Source organism: Medicago truncatula, chromosome 8 (assembly GCF_003473485.1).
Source record: "Medicago truncatula cultivar Jemalong A17 chromosome 8, MtrunA17r5.0-ANR, whole genome shotgun sequence".
NCBI classification, from domain to species: domain Eukaryota; kingdom Viridiplantae; phylum Streptophyta; class Magnoliopsida; order Fabales; family Fabaceae; genus Medicago; species Medicago truncatula.
Genome location: NC_053049.1, coordinates 28,133,711 through 28,152,377, shown reverse-complemented (window position 1 = coordinate 28,152,377; position 18,667 = coordinate 28,133,711). Strand labels below are relative to the sequence as shown.

Below are 18,667 nucleotides of genomic sequence, written 5' to 3'. Positions count from 1 at the left end.
TCAAGAATAACAAAGGTACTATCGAGAGAACCAGCTTGTAGATAAAAGCTATATGGACGTACCGAAGGTGTGAATTAATTTCTAAAGAGTTTCAAGAGTTTGTGAAAGAGAATTGAATTAGGCTTCAACTAACAAAACAGAACAAACACTACTAGAAAAAGAAAAATTAGCGAGGAAAATTAGTGACGGAAAAAATGAAATTCCTCACAAATTCTTTGGTCGCAAAATTTAGTGACGGAATTAGAGAGGGTTTTACGTTTTCCCTCACTAAACTTTCCTCACTAATTTTTATTTTTTTAGTAGTGAAATTATGGTTCGAACCATGCTTTGTAGGAAGGAAAATTGGAACAATTCTTGATATGGCTTGGCTCGAATCATGCTCAAAAGTAAGAAACTACCAAAATAATTGTGGGTTGAAGTTGTGGCGTGTGTAGTCTAATTAACTAATAGATCTCCAACAATAAGTGTGTGAAAAATACCGCAAGTTGCATAGAGTGGAAGAAATTCTAGAATATCACACTTGAGGGTCGCATATGTTCATATTTTGGACGATAAGAAAGCCAAACTTGACGACAAGCTAGAAATTCAACTTTGTTGGTTATCATCAAAGTTCAAAGGGAATCATGTTTTAAAAAATGAACAACAACAAGATATAAAAGGAATACGGTTTCCTTCCAGAATTTGAAGAAGAAAAATTTAGAGAAGTTGAACAAGCTAAGTGTCACACTTACCAAAATTGTCCACTTATGTAGACATTAGGAGGGAAAGGATTGTGATATGCACACGTAGTATTCATATCACTATGACAACACAAAGCTCTCTTCAAATTATGCATACACAAACTTAGAAGCAGCTACAAAAGATAAGAAACAAAAAGATGCAATGGATAAAGAAATTAAAGACATAGAAAAGAATAGAACACATAAACTCGACACCCTTCTAAAAAAGTTTTAGGGTCAATTACATAATAAGTGGTGTAGTTCAAAGAGAGGTGTATGAGTTGATTGATAATATAAGGACGGGAGAGGATTCCGTGCCTTTGGCTTCGGTGCCTTTAGGTTCCTTTAATGGTTTTTGTTCCTATCTCTCTAAACCATTAATTCTCTATCATCTAATTAATTTATTTTAATCATTCATTCTCATCTAAAATGAACTAAAGGCACCGAAAGGCAGCGAAGCCAAAGGCACCGAATCCTCTCCCTATCAAGTTCATATGCAATAAACTTGAGATCTCAATTTTCTATGGAAATGGAGAGGATCTGCAAGGTGTTCGGATTTTAAAATCCAAATTGGTGAAAAATTTATTTTTTTTCCACCCAGAACAGCGGGAAAACTCATTTCATATTATAGAATCTGAAAATCACATTGACATTTTCGTCAAAAACAATAGGACACGCCATAAATAAATAGGGTGAAAAAAATAAGTCTTTTTTTATTAGCCACAATGCTTCCGACAATATTCATCATCGATCATGAAATAATGCCCAATGTTCAAAAATATTAATAGCATTTTTGATAAAAAAAAAAAAGACTGAGTTGATAAAAAAAGGTTCATCCCAGATGAATCAAAAAGATTTAATATAACTTAAGTTAGAAATGAAGGGATCTGGGTAGCTGAACTATTTTTAGCTAAGAGTTAAGAAGTAGGAGATATTGGGTTTAAATCTCGATAAAGAAAAAAAAAAACTAAGACAACAATTTACATACAAAATTTACCATTGAAAAACTCCTGTTAGAAATTATATAAAAAAAATGAACAAACAACCAATTGAACTATTTAATCCTATAATTATTTAGTCCCTCAATTAGCTGTTAGAAATTATTAAAAAAATAATAAAATGCAGAAACAGTCAATTTAACTATTTACTCTCTCAATTAGCAATATTGGTTTTTTTCATGGTAGTTTGAAAACTAAATTGATGTATTTTTCATTTTTTAAGGATATTTCAGTGGATTTTAATTGTTTAAAGACTAAATTGAGGATAGAGTGTTAGTTTATGGATTAAATTGATTATTTATTAAAAAAAATGGGAATCAAACATGACAAGTATTATGCCATTTGTCAAAAAAAAAGTAATTAAGCCAATATGAGAAAGAAAATGGGATTAATATATATCAGTAACATAGAGGGAGCAGGAACAACAACAACCCACGAAAAGGGGAATTTAAAAACATGATATTTTTTAAATTAATTAAAGTAAACTTACAAAACTAGTCTTGTATTTAAATTTTGTGCCAAATAGGTTTTTTTGTCAAATAGGTTGTTAACTTACACATTCATGATTTTGAATTGGTGTAAATTAGCTGCCGTTAAGAGAATGACTATTTCTATTTCTTTAAAGGGTGCTTTGATTTCATATTAGCTTGCTTTTTACTTACTTGACTTACAAATTACATGATCTACCAAAGGAGAGTTTTACATAGATAATATTCTACAAATTTCTCTTGTTTAAAAAAAAAAAAATTCTACACATTTCTGGTGAAAGTTAACATTTAATACTATATCCTTATGTTAATTAGGGGTTTAAGCGGTTCAGATAAAACCAATGAAACTGAAAGTCTAAATCGAACCAAACCGAAAATGTAACAAATGAATCTAACCGATGCTAACCTCAGTCCCCATTTTACTATTATTATCCCTCTTCACACACACATACACTTATGAGTATGACCAAAATTAAAGCCCAACATAAAGTACTACTTAATCCATTCACTTTCTCCCATCATCATCTCATGTTATCACTCAGACTCGATTTCATTTCTACTAAAATAGGAACCCTAGCCATCAACCACACCCATGATCTATCCCAACGTTCCTCATCACCGCTGAGATCATTCATATGTTCGTTAGTTTTATCATGTTTATGCCTTCAAACTTTTGAAAATATATCGTTTTCTATGCCTTTGAAATATTGAGTAAGGTTAGTTATAAAAAGTTGTTTGAAAAATAGATAACATGAAAAAACAAAACAAGAAATACAAATTTCATAAAATATTTGAGTATGACGTATGTTTTATGCATGAAATACAAATTTGTGAGAATATGAATTTTTTTTAATAGTATTTTCAAATAAACCGATCAACCGAACCGATCCAAACTGATTCGTTTGCTTTGGTTCCTTTTTTAAAAAAGAGTGAAAACCGAACCAAATCAAACCGATGAAGATTTGATTTCATCGGTTTGAACATTTTTTTGACTGAGAGCCGATCCAAACCAAACTGTTACAACCTTAATGATAATGTTTAAATTTTAAGTTTTTTATTCTAATATTTCTTTATAAGGATTTCTATATATTGCCAACTGTAAACACGTGAATAGATAGCTAAACCAAAACACATGAAAACCAAACATCGTCCAACGTAAAAATAAATATCCAACGGTTGAAAAGCATTCGTGATATTCCACAAAAGACAAATTCGTTGTATGCTTTTTTTTTTTGACAAATTGTTTTTTTTATTTAGCTCTTTACCTTTTTATTTTATCTTTAAATTTAATTTCTTTTTTTATTTTTCTAAAAATGTCAAATATTGTTCAATCCTATTTATCACATGACATGAAGTATGTGTTAGCTCTGCAAGCAAAAAAAAAAAAAAAAAGGAAAAAAGTGGTCGTATAGTTTATTGTCCCTCGAGAAATACCATCTTAATAACATTGTTTCTTATCCATTTTCAGGTACGATTCCCGAGGAGATTGGCTATCTTGATAAACTTGAGCTGCTATCATTGTATAACAATAGCTTAAGTGGATCTATTCCTTCCAAAATCTTCAACTTGTCATCACTCATATATTTGGAGGTTGAACATAATAGCTTCTCAGGCACAATTCCATCAAATACGGGATATAGCCTTCCTAGTCTGCAATATCTATACTTGAATGATAACAATTTTGTTGGAAATATTCCAAATAACATATTCAACTCTTCTAATCTTATTCATTTTCAATTGCATGACAACGAATTCAGTGGAACTCTACCCAATATTGCTTTTGGAAATTTAGGATTCGTTGAATTCTTTCTCATATATGACAACAATTTGACAATAGATGATTCTCATCAATTCTTTACTTCCTTGACAAATTGTAGATATTTGAAATATTTAGAGCTATCAGGGAATCATATATCTAATCTTCCTAAGTCAATTGGAAACATAACATCAGAATTCTTCCGAGCAGCATCATGTGGAATTGATGGTAATATTCCCCAAGAAGTTGGAAACATGACCAACTTGCTATATTTTTCTCTTTCTGGGAATAATATAACTGGACCAATACCTGGTACATTCAAAGAGTTGCAGAAACTTCAGCATTTGAGTCTTAGCAACAATGGATTACAAGGACCATTTATTGAAGAGCTTTGTGAAATGAAGAGTTTGGGTGAGTTGTATCTAAACAATAATAAGCTCTCTGGAGTTTTACCAACATGTTTGGGAAATATGACTTCTATTATAAGGTTATACATTGGATCTAACAATCTGAACTCTAAGATACCTTCCTCTCTTTGGAGTGTCATAGATATCTTAGAGGTAGATTTGTCCTCTAATGCCTTCATTGGTAATCTTCCACCTGAGATTGGGAATTTGAGAGCAATTATACTTTTAGACCTATCAAGAAATCAGATTTCAAGCAACATTCCAACAACCTTCAGTTCCTTACAAACATTGCAGAAGCTCTCCTTGGCAGATAATAAACTAAATGGATCAATTCCGAAATCACTTGGTGAAATGGTAAGTTTAATCTCTTTGGACTTGTCCCAAAATATGTTAACTGGTGTTATTCCAAAATCCTTAGAATCACTTGTGTATCTTCAAAACATCAACTTCTCATATAATAGATTACAAGGAGAGATTCCTAATGGTGGACGGTTCAAAAATTTCACAGCTCAATCATTTATGCATAATGATGCACTTTGCGGTGATCCTCGCCTTCAGGTACCTACATGTGGTAAGCAAGTTAAGAAATGGTCAAATGAAAAGAAGCTTATATTGAAATGCATACTTCCCATAGTTGTGTCAGCCATTTTGGTTGTTGCGTGCATCATACTTTTAAAACATAATAAAAGGAGAAAGAATGAAAATAATGTTGGAAGGGGTTTGTCAACTTTGGGAGCTCCAAGAAGAATATCCTATTATGAACTTGTGCAAGCAACTAATGGATTCAATGAGAGTAATTTCCTTGGAAGGGGGGGATTTGGCTCTGTTTATCAGGGGAAGCTTCTTGGTGGTGAGATGATTGCCGTTAAAGTAATTGATTTGCAATCAGAAGCAAAATCAAAGAGCTTTGATGCAGAATGCAATGCGATGAGAAATCTACGACATCGGAATCTGGTAAAGATTATCAGTAGTTGCTCAAATCTTGATTTCAAATCATTGGTGATGGAGTTCATGTCAAATGGAAGTGTAGACAAATGGTTATATTCAAATAACTATTGTCTAAATTTCTTGCAAAGGTTAAATATAATGATAGATGTTGCATCTGCATTGGAATATCTCCATCATGGTTCTTCAATGCCTGTGGTTCATTGTGATCTAAAGCCTTCCAATGTCTTGTTGGATGAAAATATGGTTGCACATGTTAGTGATTTTGGTATTGCAAAGCTCATGGATGAAGGACAATCTCAAACTCATACACAAACTTTGGCTACTGTTGGATACATCGCACCAGGTCATTTCTTTTCTTTTACTAAACATTTTCCTCTTCATATTTACAGTCCCAACCAATCTATTTGATTATGTAAACAACAAAAATCTATCACACATTAGTCATCAACATGTTATATTAGTAATTAATGTGTAGACAGTATGGATCTAAGCCTTATTTTTTTAAAAATATTTGATAACTCGTAATAACTAGTATTAACATGCAGAGTATGGATCTAAAGGAATTGTTTCCGTCAAAGGAGATGTGTACAGCTATGGGATCATGTTAATGGAAATCTTCACAAGAAGAAAGCCAACAGATGATATGTTTGTTGCAGAACTAAGCTTGAAGACATGGATCAGTGGATCATTGCCTAATTCAATCATGGAGGTCATGGATTCAAATTTAGTCCAAATAACTGGGGACCAAATTGATGATATATTGACTCACATGTCATATATTTTTAGTTTAGCATTGAATTGCTGTGAAGAATCACCTGATGCAAGAATCAATATGGCAGATGTTATTGCGACGCTAATCAAAATCAAGACTTTGGTTGTTGGTGCAAACACAGTCTAGTTATTTTCGTTTGTAAACTGATGTAATTTTTTTCCTTTTGTAATGTTTGTGTTTGATGTTTTCAATATTGTTTTTGGATTGATGTCTTGCTACTTCTTGTTTGTCCTTTCAACTGTCTTCATTGTTGTATGAGAATGAAGTTGGCTATTTCCTTAACATATTTGCTTTTGCTTTTAAAGAAATCGACTAGTGAATAAGGATGATCACAGAAGCATGTAAATGGTGTGTACTGTATCCATTTAATTTGAAGTTTATTAATGGTGCAGTCTTTGGAGGAGAGTAGTGAGGGTCTTGAATCATTGTGTAAGAATGGGAAGAAAAGATCTTCTATTACTGAACTTTGTAATCAGTTTTTGGATGATTCTAGTTTCTGCATAATTGCTGATTTTCAGTTTTTGGTGAGAATGTATCTTAAAATCAGTTAGATGAGACAAAGGATTTATTTTTATTCATGGTTATAAGAAAACTGACTTTTGCATTAAACAATTCATCATATGAGTAGCAAAGTATAGTATAAGAGGTTTTCTTAGCTTGGACTGTGTGCAAGAGTTGTTGTAGAAGATCCTTACACATTAAAATACAATGTCTTCCTATGTATATTATAAGGGGTTTTCTTAGGTGTCTTATGTTTATTTTAAGGGGTAAAATTCTTATAAAGAATGTATTGTCTGATGCTTCTTTATTTATTTGAAGGACAACAACACTTCTGATCATTGGTGTATTCGTTGTGCAACACTGAAACAATATTGACATTGGTGATCACATTCAATTAATTCATTTTCTCAAATTATTACCAATGTCAACATGTAGTATCGTGTCAGGTGTTCGTGTCTGTGTCAATTTGACCTTACAAAATGGAGAGCTATACTTAGCACCTCCATTGTCGTTGTGCAGTATATTTTCTTTCTACAAGCACCAACATGTCTCAGAATTGTTGTAAACATTGTCTTCACGATGCGGGTAACTTTGGTACTTGTAGTTTGATAGATTGAGAACATGAATTTCTTTCTAAACTCTATGTTGAGAATCTTTCATTGACACTGAATTTGTTCTCAGACAGTTCTGAATTACCTTAGTTTTACTAAACTCACAGTTAGACACATTGTGCTCTTAACTTTGTGCTGATCAAAGTTTTGTAACACATTCTTTCAATAAAACAAAAAAAGTTTTTTAACACATACATTGATCAATATGTAAAAGAAGAACCACATTTATAATGCAACTAAAATAGTTTTTCATAAGCTTCTGAATCTTCCATGTATGAAAGCATCTCACGTGTCAAACGAAGCATGCGGACGCTTCTCTTCATCTTAAGTTCTGTTATGCGTTGAACCGTTGCCTCATGACTTACTTGATTTTCGTAAGTATCTATGCTTTTATAATATTGAAGCTGAAGTTGTGCAAGTTTCTCTAATTTAATAATTTGATGATCCAAGTCACCAACATAAACACTATTCAACTTTTGCAGCACATCCATCGCAATTTCCTCAACAAGTTCAGCTTCTGTTCTGTTTGTACAAACATGGAAAAATATAAACATACTTCATTTTTTAAAAATCTTATTTTTCTAATAGCTAATCAAATAATTTTAATATGATAAAAAAAATTACCTGTTGATGGAGCAATCCCACCCTGAATGGTTGGCTGCTTCTCCCAAAGCATCCCTCCATTTTTGCACAATATTCATTGTACTTGCAAAACGCTGCTCATGCTTAACAAATGCCTCGGCATAACTTCCTAATTGGTGTCGAACATGGAAAGGATCAACTTCATAAAAAACTGGAAGTATAATTTGCGCTTTGTTTTTTCTACACTCGAGTATCTTCACAACTTCATCCAAACAGCATTTTGAAGTTGCATAGTTTTTCGAAAAAACAATTACAGAAAGTTTTGCTTCATCGATCGCCTTGAGAAGCGCTTGTGATATTTCATCCCTTCTTTCTAAATTGTCATCTATGTAACTCTTGATATCTAACCTTCTTAATGCACTATTGAGATGGCTTGTGAATGTTTTACGAGTATCCTCGCCTCTGAAGCTAAGGAATACCTCGTGTGTTTGTTTAGGTTTGGTAGAGGAGGAGGAGGATGATTTTGCCATTTACAATTGCTATAGCTAGATTATGACTTGTTTGGATATATGGAAGTTTCTCCTCTCTTGTACCTTATACACTTGAGAACTTCCCTTTTTATATAGATCGATGGTTGATCTATGCAACTTCTTTGCTCATTAAAATATGTAGAAATTTAAGCAAAGAGAATTGAGAATCAACGGAGTTTAAAATATTGGGTTAGTTTCTAAAGTTAATTAAAAAAAGAGGGTGTACAAGTATTTAACTTAAAATATTAATTTCAACTTGTAGAAACAACAACAAGAACTAAGTCTTATCCCACTAAGTAGGGTCGGATCGGCTAATTTTAATTTGTAAAAACTTAATGTTAAACATGAGGACACGTCTAACATGTACCCGGTCCAAAGGTGTACAATTATATTACAAAATGATATGCTATATCTTTTGAGTTTTATTTCAGCTTTTTAAGAATATTCTCCTGGAAGAACTGATTTAAGAGTGTCTGCAGCTTCTTCTTTAATTGACAAAAAAAAAAAAGAAGTGATTACAGCTAAATAAAAGTCTACTTATGGGATTACAGCTACCCATGGGAGAGGATAAGTTGACTGAGATTTTTAATAGTGATTATTAAAAATACGTACAAGCATGTGTTCTTGCAAATTGGCTAAGTATAAAGTTATTCTAATTTCAACGTTACTTCCTTCTACCTTCCTAGACGGAATCGAGAATAATTCAAGCTAGATCATAAGTATTATATGACATCAAAAGTCTACTCTGCATTGAAGACCAAAGGTGGGAACTAGTTGACTTAGATTTTCAATTACACATTCAAGTGGCTGTTAAAATACTGCCTCTTCTCATGAGAAAAACCAAAAATACTCCCTCTCGACTGATCCCACAAATCAAAACGAGTCTTTTCAGCATACTTTATCCTCACTCGCACGTTTACCGAAAAACTTTCAAGTACGTCACCCATCCAAAGACTACACCAAGTCAAGCAAGCTTAACTGTGTAGTTCTTACGGAATGGACTACCAAAAAAGAAGATGCATCCTGTTGATATAGATAGTACCAAAAGCCTTCCTTCAACCATATAGTCTCATACCTGCACGGCCTTAGGATCGCTCTCATTTCAGTGTGATTCAGTTTGTCTCAAAGCTGTCGGGAACCGCTCATTGTCGTGTCTTGTACATCGACTACCACTCCCAGCCATCGTCAGCCTTGGGTGTTACAGTGTGTTTAAAAATAATAGGAATTTACTGGAGAAATGAATAGGAACTCAAATTTATTTTAGTTATGAAATAAATATAACATAATTAATTTATTGAAAAGAGAAAACCTCAAAAAATATGATTTTATTGATGGATTAAAACGAGGGTATAATAGGAGAAAAACAATTTCAAAAATCCACTTTCTTAATATAGTATTACTATTCAAAAACGACACTAAAAAATGAGGAAGTACTGTTTAAACAGATTAAATAAAAAAACTTCAATATCAATTGAAAGAGAGATTAAATAAAATAACTTTAATATCAATTGAAAATGAAATATTAAACAAAATCGATCCATTGAATGTTTGTACCTTAAAACATCTGGAAAAAAAAAAAAAATCAAAATTTTACTCATCCAGTTACAGAAAAAACAGTTTTGTCCCAGATTTATCTAGCAAGATGCGAAAAAAAAGATGTTTTTACAATGTGATTTGTATATTCGATTACTATCTCCAATTGACTCCACAATATTACATATTTCAAGATTTGAAACATCAATTCAAGCAGAACTAAAACAACATTCTATATCTAAATTAACATGTCTCAGATAATTTTACTTCACCAACCAACCAAAATTCTAATCTTATCTTTAAAATGTCATTAACACCAAAGGATTCAAAATGTGAAAAACTCTTGAGGGGGAGTTTTGTCGACAACTGTGGTCCTACCTGACTCGAGGGGTTAGTCTCTGCGCGTGAAAAATAACTCAATTTACACCAAAAATGTAAAAAACAGATAAGTTTTTAAAATCTTTCTGCAATAATCTAAGATAAACAAATGCATAAGAGGATCTTTCATTTAAAACACTCATGTTTTTGTTACAACAGATTAGAAACCCTAATTCTGCCTATTCATACTGATGAAGAACAAAATTGCTACATTATTATTAATTACTAACTACTATAATACTATTGACTTCATAAATAACTTACAGAAGTGTTCCTGCTTCCTGCCAAGTAATAGTATGGGTGCTGATTCTAGAGCATACCAACATTATCATCATTAGTAGTAGTGATAGTAGTAGTATTGAGGGGCAATATGAAACAGGACTTGCAAGAGAGCATGGCATTCATTGGCTTGTCACTGCCAAAATTGTTGCTCATCAAAAGAAAGTTCACCAAATCACCGACGTAAGCATCTAAATATCAAAGGGTGAACAATGACTTTCATCTGGTTTCAAGGATCTACATCTTCAGGAAAGGTGGCTTGACCAGCATAAATATATTGCATTTCATCCTTCCATGTCTGCACAAGCACCAGGATATAATACAAGAATGGAAATCATGCACAAATAACTAAAGAGAGATGTTGTTTGGTATGAAGACATACGCTCACGAAATACACGAAACCTTGGTTTTTGTGTTTATATTTTAAAATTAATTAAAATGAAATATAAAAAAATTAACACAACATATCAAGCCCTCGATGATAGAACTATCCTTTGGTTCCCTTCTCAACTCACCTCACCGCCAAAGATTTGTGCCCCTCCAGTTCTACAAACCATCGCCATCAGTTCACAACAGTTGGGCTTTACTTATTGCAAAGCGACAAGGAAGAATGCTTGTAAATATATTTGGTTTTTACCATCCAAGAGAAGAGAGCCATCATCGCTGTCCTTGAAGGCTTTCTTTTTTGTTAAGGAAGTCATTGGAGGCTTTTAACATTCAATAGAATAAAGTTATGTTTACCAGCCAAAAAACCGTTAATGGCTGGTCTCAATTCCGATTGAAAGTTGATATCGGAGATGAAAACAAAATAATGGAAGATTGGAAAGAAGTACTAATTGATTGGGTCAAACGTGTATAATAATAAGGCCTTTCAATTCATGCGTTTAGAACGAAAAAATGTTATCGTACTAATTAGCATTATTCAATACTAAATAAAAAAGCCCAGTTAAAATAAAATGTTTGTATCAAACTTCCAACCTCATATCGGAAAGAGATCCTCAAACTGGGAACATTTGTCTTGTGAATGTCGTTTCCTTCAGAACCTCTTAAGAAATATTTATCCCCTAGCCAGTGTAACTGTAAAAGGAAAAAACTTATTATATAATAATGTAAAAAAAAATGAAGAAACTAATGAATAAATATGAAATGAATTTAGCAAACAAGAGCTTGAGAGACTACAAAAATATGAGAATGATCCTGATATACACTCAAAAAGGACCTAAAAAGATAGAACCCTCAAATAGCAAATTTTTTAACCTCAAAAAAAAAAAAAGAAATCATTACATAAAAAGTCAAAACATGCATATTAATTGACAGTCAATAGTTTGCGTTTAGTATAAATACATTTATGCTAAAGCATAAAATTCCCACATTCTTCCCAATTACCTTATCTTGATGTGAAAATCCAGATTGGTAAACAGAGTTTCTAGCTATCTCACACAGGTCACAAGCAGAGAGTTTCCATACCTGCAACGCACATTTTAGTATGATATATAATCCGTAGGAAAGGAAACAGAATATTTGATCACCCTTGAAACAAACATGCCAAGAATTTGCAGAAAACAACCTTTGCTGCAACACTATATTCTTCTAGCAGTGGCTCTTTTGTCAAATGAATTTGCAAAGGATCGTCAGTAGAGAGAGAGACATTCATCCCTCGCTGGAAAAACATTGGCAAAGGATTGCGGTGATAGTCCAGGAAAAGGGAATTGTTGCTCAGCGGCGACATAGCTAATCAAACCTAAAGAGAAGATATTGGTATATTATCACGCATCAAAACAGAGAATGATCTAATCTAAAATATTGGAAATAAAATGATTTATACATTAATTTCCCATTACAAAGATTTAAAGTATAAAACAACAAATATGTTAAATGAATATTCCTGCCTGAGAGTTAACCTGCGCAAGGTAATATAAATATTGCAAAACCGGAGTCTTCCGTAGATTAATGCCATGGGAAATGTTATGGCATAGGAGGAAGGCAGCAGCCAAATGATCACTATCACCTGCCTGCATGAGTAAATCAATATTACCAACTTAATAAACATACAAAATTTTGCCATACAGTTAGGGTGCAGAAAATAACCTCTCCACAATGAGGCCGCAATTTAATTGTTGTCATTCCTTTAGACTCACGCAGCTGAAACCAACCGACAGTAAGATATTAATTTTGTGGGCTAATAACCAAAAATTCCTTTCTAGAGTCCAGTCTTGCCCCCACCTTTTTCTCATTTTCACTAGTGAAAAAAGGGAAGTGAAGGCAATGGTCAATTGTTAAAGACCTAGCTAGAGTTCAGTAAAGAGACGAATGGTGAATAACATAAACCTTGTTGAGTGTGTACAAGTTTGCATAGCAGTAATAGAGGTAATAAGAGTATGCTGGATTGAATTCATTTGTCCATTGAGCAGGAGTAGGCATATGCTTAGTTGGACGCCTTTCTGGTTTGCTTTCATCATCTACAAGATCAAATCCAACCACCTGTATGTAGAAGAACACTGAAGTAAATAACAAAAAAAAATCAAGAAAACAAACAAGTTTAAGAATCTAACTTCTAAGGCTTAAAGTAAAACAATGAAATTAAAAAAAATAAAAAATAAAAAAGAGGCTAATGAAACAAGTATTTTCTTCTAAATCATTCAGTATAGGCCACAGACAGCTGCAATATGGGGCAAGACCTTTTTCCATGCTACAGTAATAACGCTATTGAGATAAGATTATAAGGAATTTTAAGTGAGAATGTCATAATATTAGAAATTTAAGCTATGGTTCATAGATTCTAGAGAATTCACAAAGCTCTTTGAGCTGTTTCTATTGATTATGATTATTGAATCATTACAATGATCAATGATCTCTATTTAAAGACTTTCCAAACGGTAAATAACTCTTAAAGTTTGTTACTGAACTTATGCTAAGCTACAGCTAGCCTATGATAAGTAGCATGCAATTATAACTAATAACTAATTAGTTACAATTGGTTACATAGAGGTGTGACTACCCTAGGTGTAGTCCATCATATATACTGTGTACTCTTAATAGCAGCCCTCAAGTTCACCCTGGTGAGAAATGCAACATAGGATGCTGAGGGTTTCAATAAAGGCATGTAGGATTGTTGAGCCCAAAGTGGAGTCAGTTGACACGATTGTGGTAAAGCATCAGGGTTTGTGCTGGAACTTGGAACATAGTCTTTCTTGATTTGAACCTATGGTAGCATAGCAGGTTGATGCATCATGGCCATACGTATGGCACACTTGACATCCAAGGTACTACGACCACCTCCTCGACCATTACGGCCACCACGACCATGGTTGCCAGACCCTTGGGAGTAATTGAGATCAGTGACGTCATCTGAGGCTTGGGAAGAATTTTCTGGAGACAAATTTGTGAGTGGAACAGAATTCGGACTACTTGACGCCACTGACGAAGCAACAATAATTGAAGGAGTTGATTTCTTACGAAACCTCTCATTATGACTTCATGTCCAAGAAGTACGAGTTTCAACTTTAATGATGGAAATTAAACCAAATCTCCAACTGATAAGTGACATTTGTAGACTTGTAATCTTGAGGCAAACCCTCAAGAATCACATCCAAGTATCTTTAGCTGAAAGAGTTTGAGCAGTTGCTTGCGATGAATGAATTAGGGATTGAATGTGAGCAAGAACTGAGAAACAGAACCTTGATCGAGTTGCGTAGCTCGAAGCTCAGATTGCAACCATTGTGATTTAGCATTGGTTTGTGTTTGCAAGAATGCATGAATTTGATCCCCACGAGTGCTTGCTTCTGATCACAATTGTGAGCATGGTTGTCAAAATCCGGATCCCACTAAAGACTGTTGAGGTATAGGAAAAGCGTAGATCGTAGGATCGTAAGATCCCATGTAATAGACAAAATAATACAAAAAAACTACATAAAATAAACTTTCATAAAAAAAAACCTTCCATTAATCATAATTCTCATTGTCTTAAACATATTCTAAAAAAAGTTCATACAAAAACAAAGTATCATCTTAAAACTTCCATGAACATGAGATATGATATGAGAAGGGGAGAGGATGTGATAGGAATTTATAGATGAAAGAGGATTGATTCATTGAAGAAGATGAGGAAAAATTCCCAATTTCCTAACCTAATGATTCAATTAAACACAACCAAGTCTCAAAACTGAAATTAATGATTGAATCTGGCAGTGGAAAACGGGTCGATTTCACGGGCAAAAGATCCGGGTCATAAATGGGTCGCCTTGAAACCGGGTCGGGTTGACATACAGCTCTGGCCGAACCACCTTCCCTGTCGCGAAAAACAGCCCCGATTCCGCGATCCGGCGTCTTCTCCGATTTTGGACCCTCCAATTCGGTGGAGGCATCATGACTCGCAAGATCGTACGATCTCGGGATCTAGATCGCGATCCTGACAACCTTGATTGTGAGCATTTCTTTGGAAATCGTTGACTGTAACCATGAGAGCAGAATCTGATCTTGCACTTCACAAGCTTCAAACGCTATATTAACTTGATATGCAACACTAAACGATCGAGAAAACGAGGTGTGGAATAGAAGGATCCGCCAGAAAATGATGAAGCTTGTGAGATGTGATGACTAGTTCCGCCTGCTGTCACCACACGAGGTAGTTTTGAGTATCCAAATTCTCTTAAATTGCATAGAAATGGTTGTGATGATGCGAAGATGATGCAACCAGTGGCGGAGGAATGGTTGAATGCACTGCCATGGAGGTGCTGTGCGGCAGAGGAGGAATCGGAATCGAGGAATCCATTGGGACTTCTTCTGATACAATGTTAGAAATTGAGTTAGGGCTCATAGGTTCAAGATAATTCACAAAGATCTTTGACCTGGTTCTATTGATTATGATTATTTTTATCATTACAATGATCAGTGATCTCTATTTATAGATTTCCATAACTCTGAAAGTTAGTTGCAGAACTTATGCTAAGCTACAGCTAGCCTATGATAAGTAACATGCAACTGTAATTAACTCTTGTTAGTTATAGTTGGTTACAGAGGTATGACTACCCTAGGTGTAGTCCATCATACATATTGTGTACTCCTAATATATAGGAACCAAGAAGAAGGATTAGGTCACCCAAGTCCAAATGAGGTTATCGGGCCTAAGGTATGAAGAGTATACTACTATTAAAAATAATTTGTTCCCGAATATCATCTTATAAAAAATAATTGGATAGATATTTGATATTTTTCAGTGCAAAATTGGAACTTTTATTTTTGAGTGACCAAATAGGTGTCCATATTATCTTTAATCCAATACAATTTTTTTTTTTAAATTCTTGTAACATTTCTTGCCCCGCAGACTGTTACTACCATGCTACATATAGAAAACTATGTAGCAAAACATACAAGCATACAAAGTAGAGGTGTGCACAATAACATAAATATACAGATTGACGAACCTGATTCAAAAACAAATGTAATTGAGGATGAGAATTTGGATCTACTGTGGCTTCAAATAGAGGAATAAATACGTTATCCAGAATCTTCTGAAAGGAGGTAACAATTCCCATACTCCTGTAGATATTATATAGACGTGGTAACTGTGCGAAGAAAGAAGAAAACAAAGAGTCAATGAGCAAAATGATAAATCTAAAAGAATCTAGAGAATGCAGCACCACAAAAATTCAAAACAGAACATTATATCAAATCCACATGGGGTTATTCTCATGATATCCAGAATCTTGACTTTGTTTAATTGTAGAATAAGTTGTTATATTGTATGTTCCATTATCCAGGTAAGAGTTTGTTTCATCCATTGGAAGGATAGAACACAAAGGAAAACTAGTTGGGATTAATTAACCCAATTAGTAAGAAGAGTTTGTTTAGATAAATCAATAGAGGACTAGGGTTTGAGAGGGAGGGGAGTAATTCTAAACATTTAATAGTTGTATGATAAAGGAGTTATCCTTTATAAAGGGAAAACCCTTGTAGGAGAGATCTTTCTTCTATTCTCAAACATTCACTCAATCACACTGTTCTATCTTTTCATTTGTTTCTATCAAGTTCCTCTTTAGTTCCAACACCCAATTTACATGCAACTTTACCCTCGTGTGGTTTCAAAGTCAAATTTTTTTAAGTCACTTCCTTTTGTTATTTAGCATTCCTCTTTTGGGGTCTACTTTTTGTGGGAACAGGGATTTTGTGATAGTCCTTAGCCTAAATGATTATTCCAATCAGCATCACATCTCATTGCTCAAACCAGGAAGTCACATTTTTCTAGTGCCAACAATCACTGTACTCGCAAAATAAAAGTAACATAAAAATCACTTCAGGTAGAATATCTATCCATAAAGGATAGATAGATTGTAAAAAAAAGTAATAGATAAAAAAGGAAAAAAGTGGATAACAAAGATATTGTTCTTTACAACAATGATATGGTGAGGTCAATTCAATTAAAAATCATTTATTCGGTAAGTGTAATAGGCTTGCTGTATATTTCTTGAGAAGGTAATAGCACTAATGGGTTATTCCGATAATTATGAAGAAAAGAAAAAAGGAAAAGATTCCCTTTTGATAAGATGGACCACATAGCGCACTTTAGAGACATAATATTAAGTGCAAGTGGATTTGGATCAATTTTCCGAGGGCATTTGATGTGAGTATTTTTGCATTGTAAAACTGTCTATTGCAATTTCAAGCCAAAAATTATGCTGGTCCTGCAACAACAACCAAGCCTTATCCCACTAAGTGGGGTCAGCTACATAGATCAAATTACGTCATAGTGTTATATCATAAAGCATATTTGGATCTAACTCAGTGACCTCTAAATCCTTTCTAAAGGTTTCTCTTATAGGTGCCTCTGTTGTCAAAGCGGAAAAGCGGTGTGGCGTGGCCACCCCAAAAATTGACATGGCGCGGTATGCGGGTGCGTAGCTCCCGGCGCGGAGCGGCCGCTATTAACAGCAGAGATAGGTGCTACCCCCACACTCTCTCTAATGGTGTCCTTCCTAATCCTATCTCATCTAGTCTTACCACTAATCCAGCGCAACATCCTCATATTTGCCACACTTATTTGATTCTCGTGTTGGCTCTTAACTGCCCAACACTCCGTAGCATACAACATCGCCGGTCGGACTGTTGTGTGATAGAACTTTCCTTTCAACTTAATTGGTACTTTCTTATCGCACAAAACACCTGAGGCTCTTCTCCATTTCAAACACCCTGCTTGCATACGATGATTTACATATGCTTCTATTTCCCCATCATTTTTACGCTGGTCGTAAGGCTAAAAAATTCTACAGAAGACCCATTCAAGTAGTGGAATCCTTTAAAACTTTAATAGGAAAATGGTGTGTCATAACTGAAATGACATTTAACATAAACTCATAAGAAGCCCGTCTAAACAAATCTCAGTGAAAATATCAAACCACTTAAGATAAGATAGACAGATCAGACATTTTGACACAACCAAAAGTGAACAGACTCTATATTATCGAGGCCACAATGGGTTACTTCCGAGACCCTATGGCTTATCACCAAACCAGGCATGAGAGAAAGAGATAGAATAATGCTGCAACAATAGCAGCCAAACCAAAATACGGCATTCTTGCTATAAAGAGCATTGTTCACAAACCAACTTGCAAGCTGATCCCATTCGCTCTGTTTTCTTCCATAAACAGAGATCCTGTACTCGGCCATCTGAAAATTTTATTTTATAACAAGCGGTTTGAGATGTCAATATCACATGTGAAATAAGCAACTTAGATCACTCAAAAATTTACCTGATATTTACTTGCTTCAAGATCTAACAAAACTTGCTTTGTTACTTCAGCCAGAAACCTTCCTGCAATACGGGTAGTTTTAAGCTATTACGGAGTCGAAAAACATCAACTAACACTTTTAATAATCATTTGGAGTTCCTAAACTTTACACTTATATAATAGGAATCATTCTCATTTCCAAACTAACCCTGGATAAGATTATCCTGCTTTAAAAATATCTCTCTGAGTCTACTCTTATCTGCTTGGACGTCCAACAAATCCACATTCAGATCATATCTGCATCTTAATCTTCACTAATTAGAAAAATGCAAGCCCATAAATATATTCTGACCACATTTTTCAAAAAATCTACATTAAATTATCAAAGGACAATGCATACCCAGTCAAATCCAAACTCTCAAATACCTCCTTAAGCGTCAT

The 18,667-nt window shown here is 34.0% G+C and overlaps 2 protein-coding genes and 1 pseudogene across 2 annotated transcripts; 1 reads left to right on the top strand and 2 right to left on the bottom strand.

The window, feature by feature from the left end:
• Positions 1-3,571: 3,571 nt before the first annotated feature.
• On the top strand, positions 3,572-6,310 carry LOC120577430 (receptor kinase-like protein Xa21). The gene is made up of 2 exons (XM_039828851.1): positions 3,572-5,659; positions 5,862-6,310. The coding sequence occupies exons 1-2, from the start codon at positions 4,216-4,218 to the stop codon at positions 6,212-6,214; spliced, it is 1,797 nt and encodes a 598-aa protein (XP_039684785.1). The 5' UTR covers positions 3,572-4,215; the 3' UTR covers positions 6,215-6,310.
• A 632-nt stretch (positions 6,311-6,942) lies between these two features.
• On the bottom strand, positions 6,943-8,496 carry LOC120577433 (TMV resistance protein N). Its single transcript, XM_039828854.1, has 2 exons — positions 7,825-8,496; positions 6,943-7,722 (listed from the first exon to the last, which is right to left on the bottom strand). Exons 1-2 carry the CDS (start codon positions 8,310-8,312, stop codon positions 7,437-7,439), a joined length of 774 nt encoding a protein of 257 aa, XP_039684788.1. The 5' UTR covers positions 8,313-8,496; the 3' UTR covers positions 6,943-7,436.
• A 1,824-nt stretch (positions 8,497-10,320) lies between these two features.
• LOC120577435 (AMP deaminase-like) lies at positions 10,321-18,667 on the bottom strand (annotated as a pseudogene).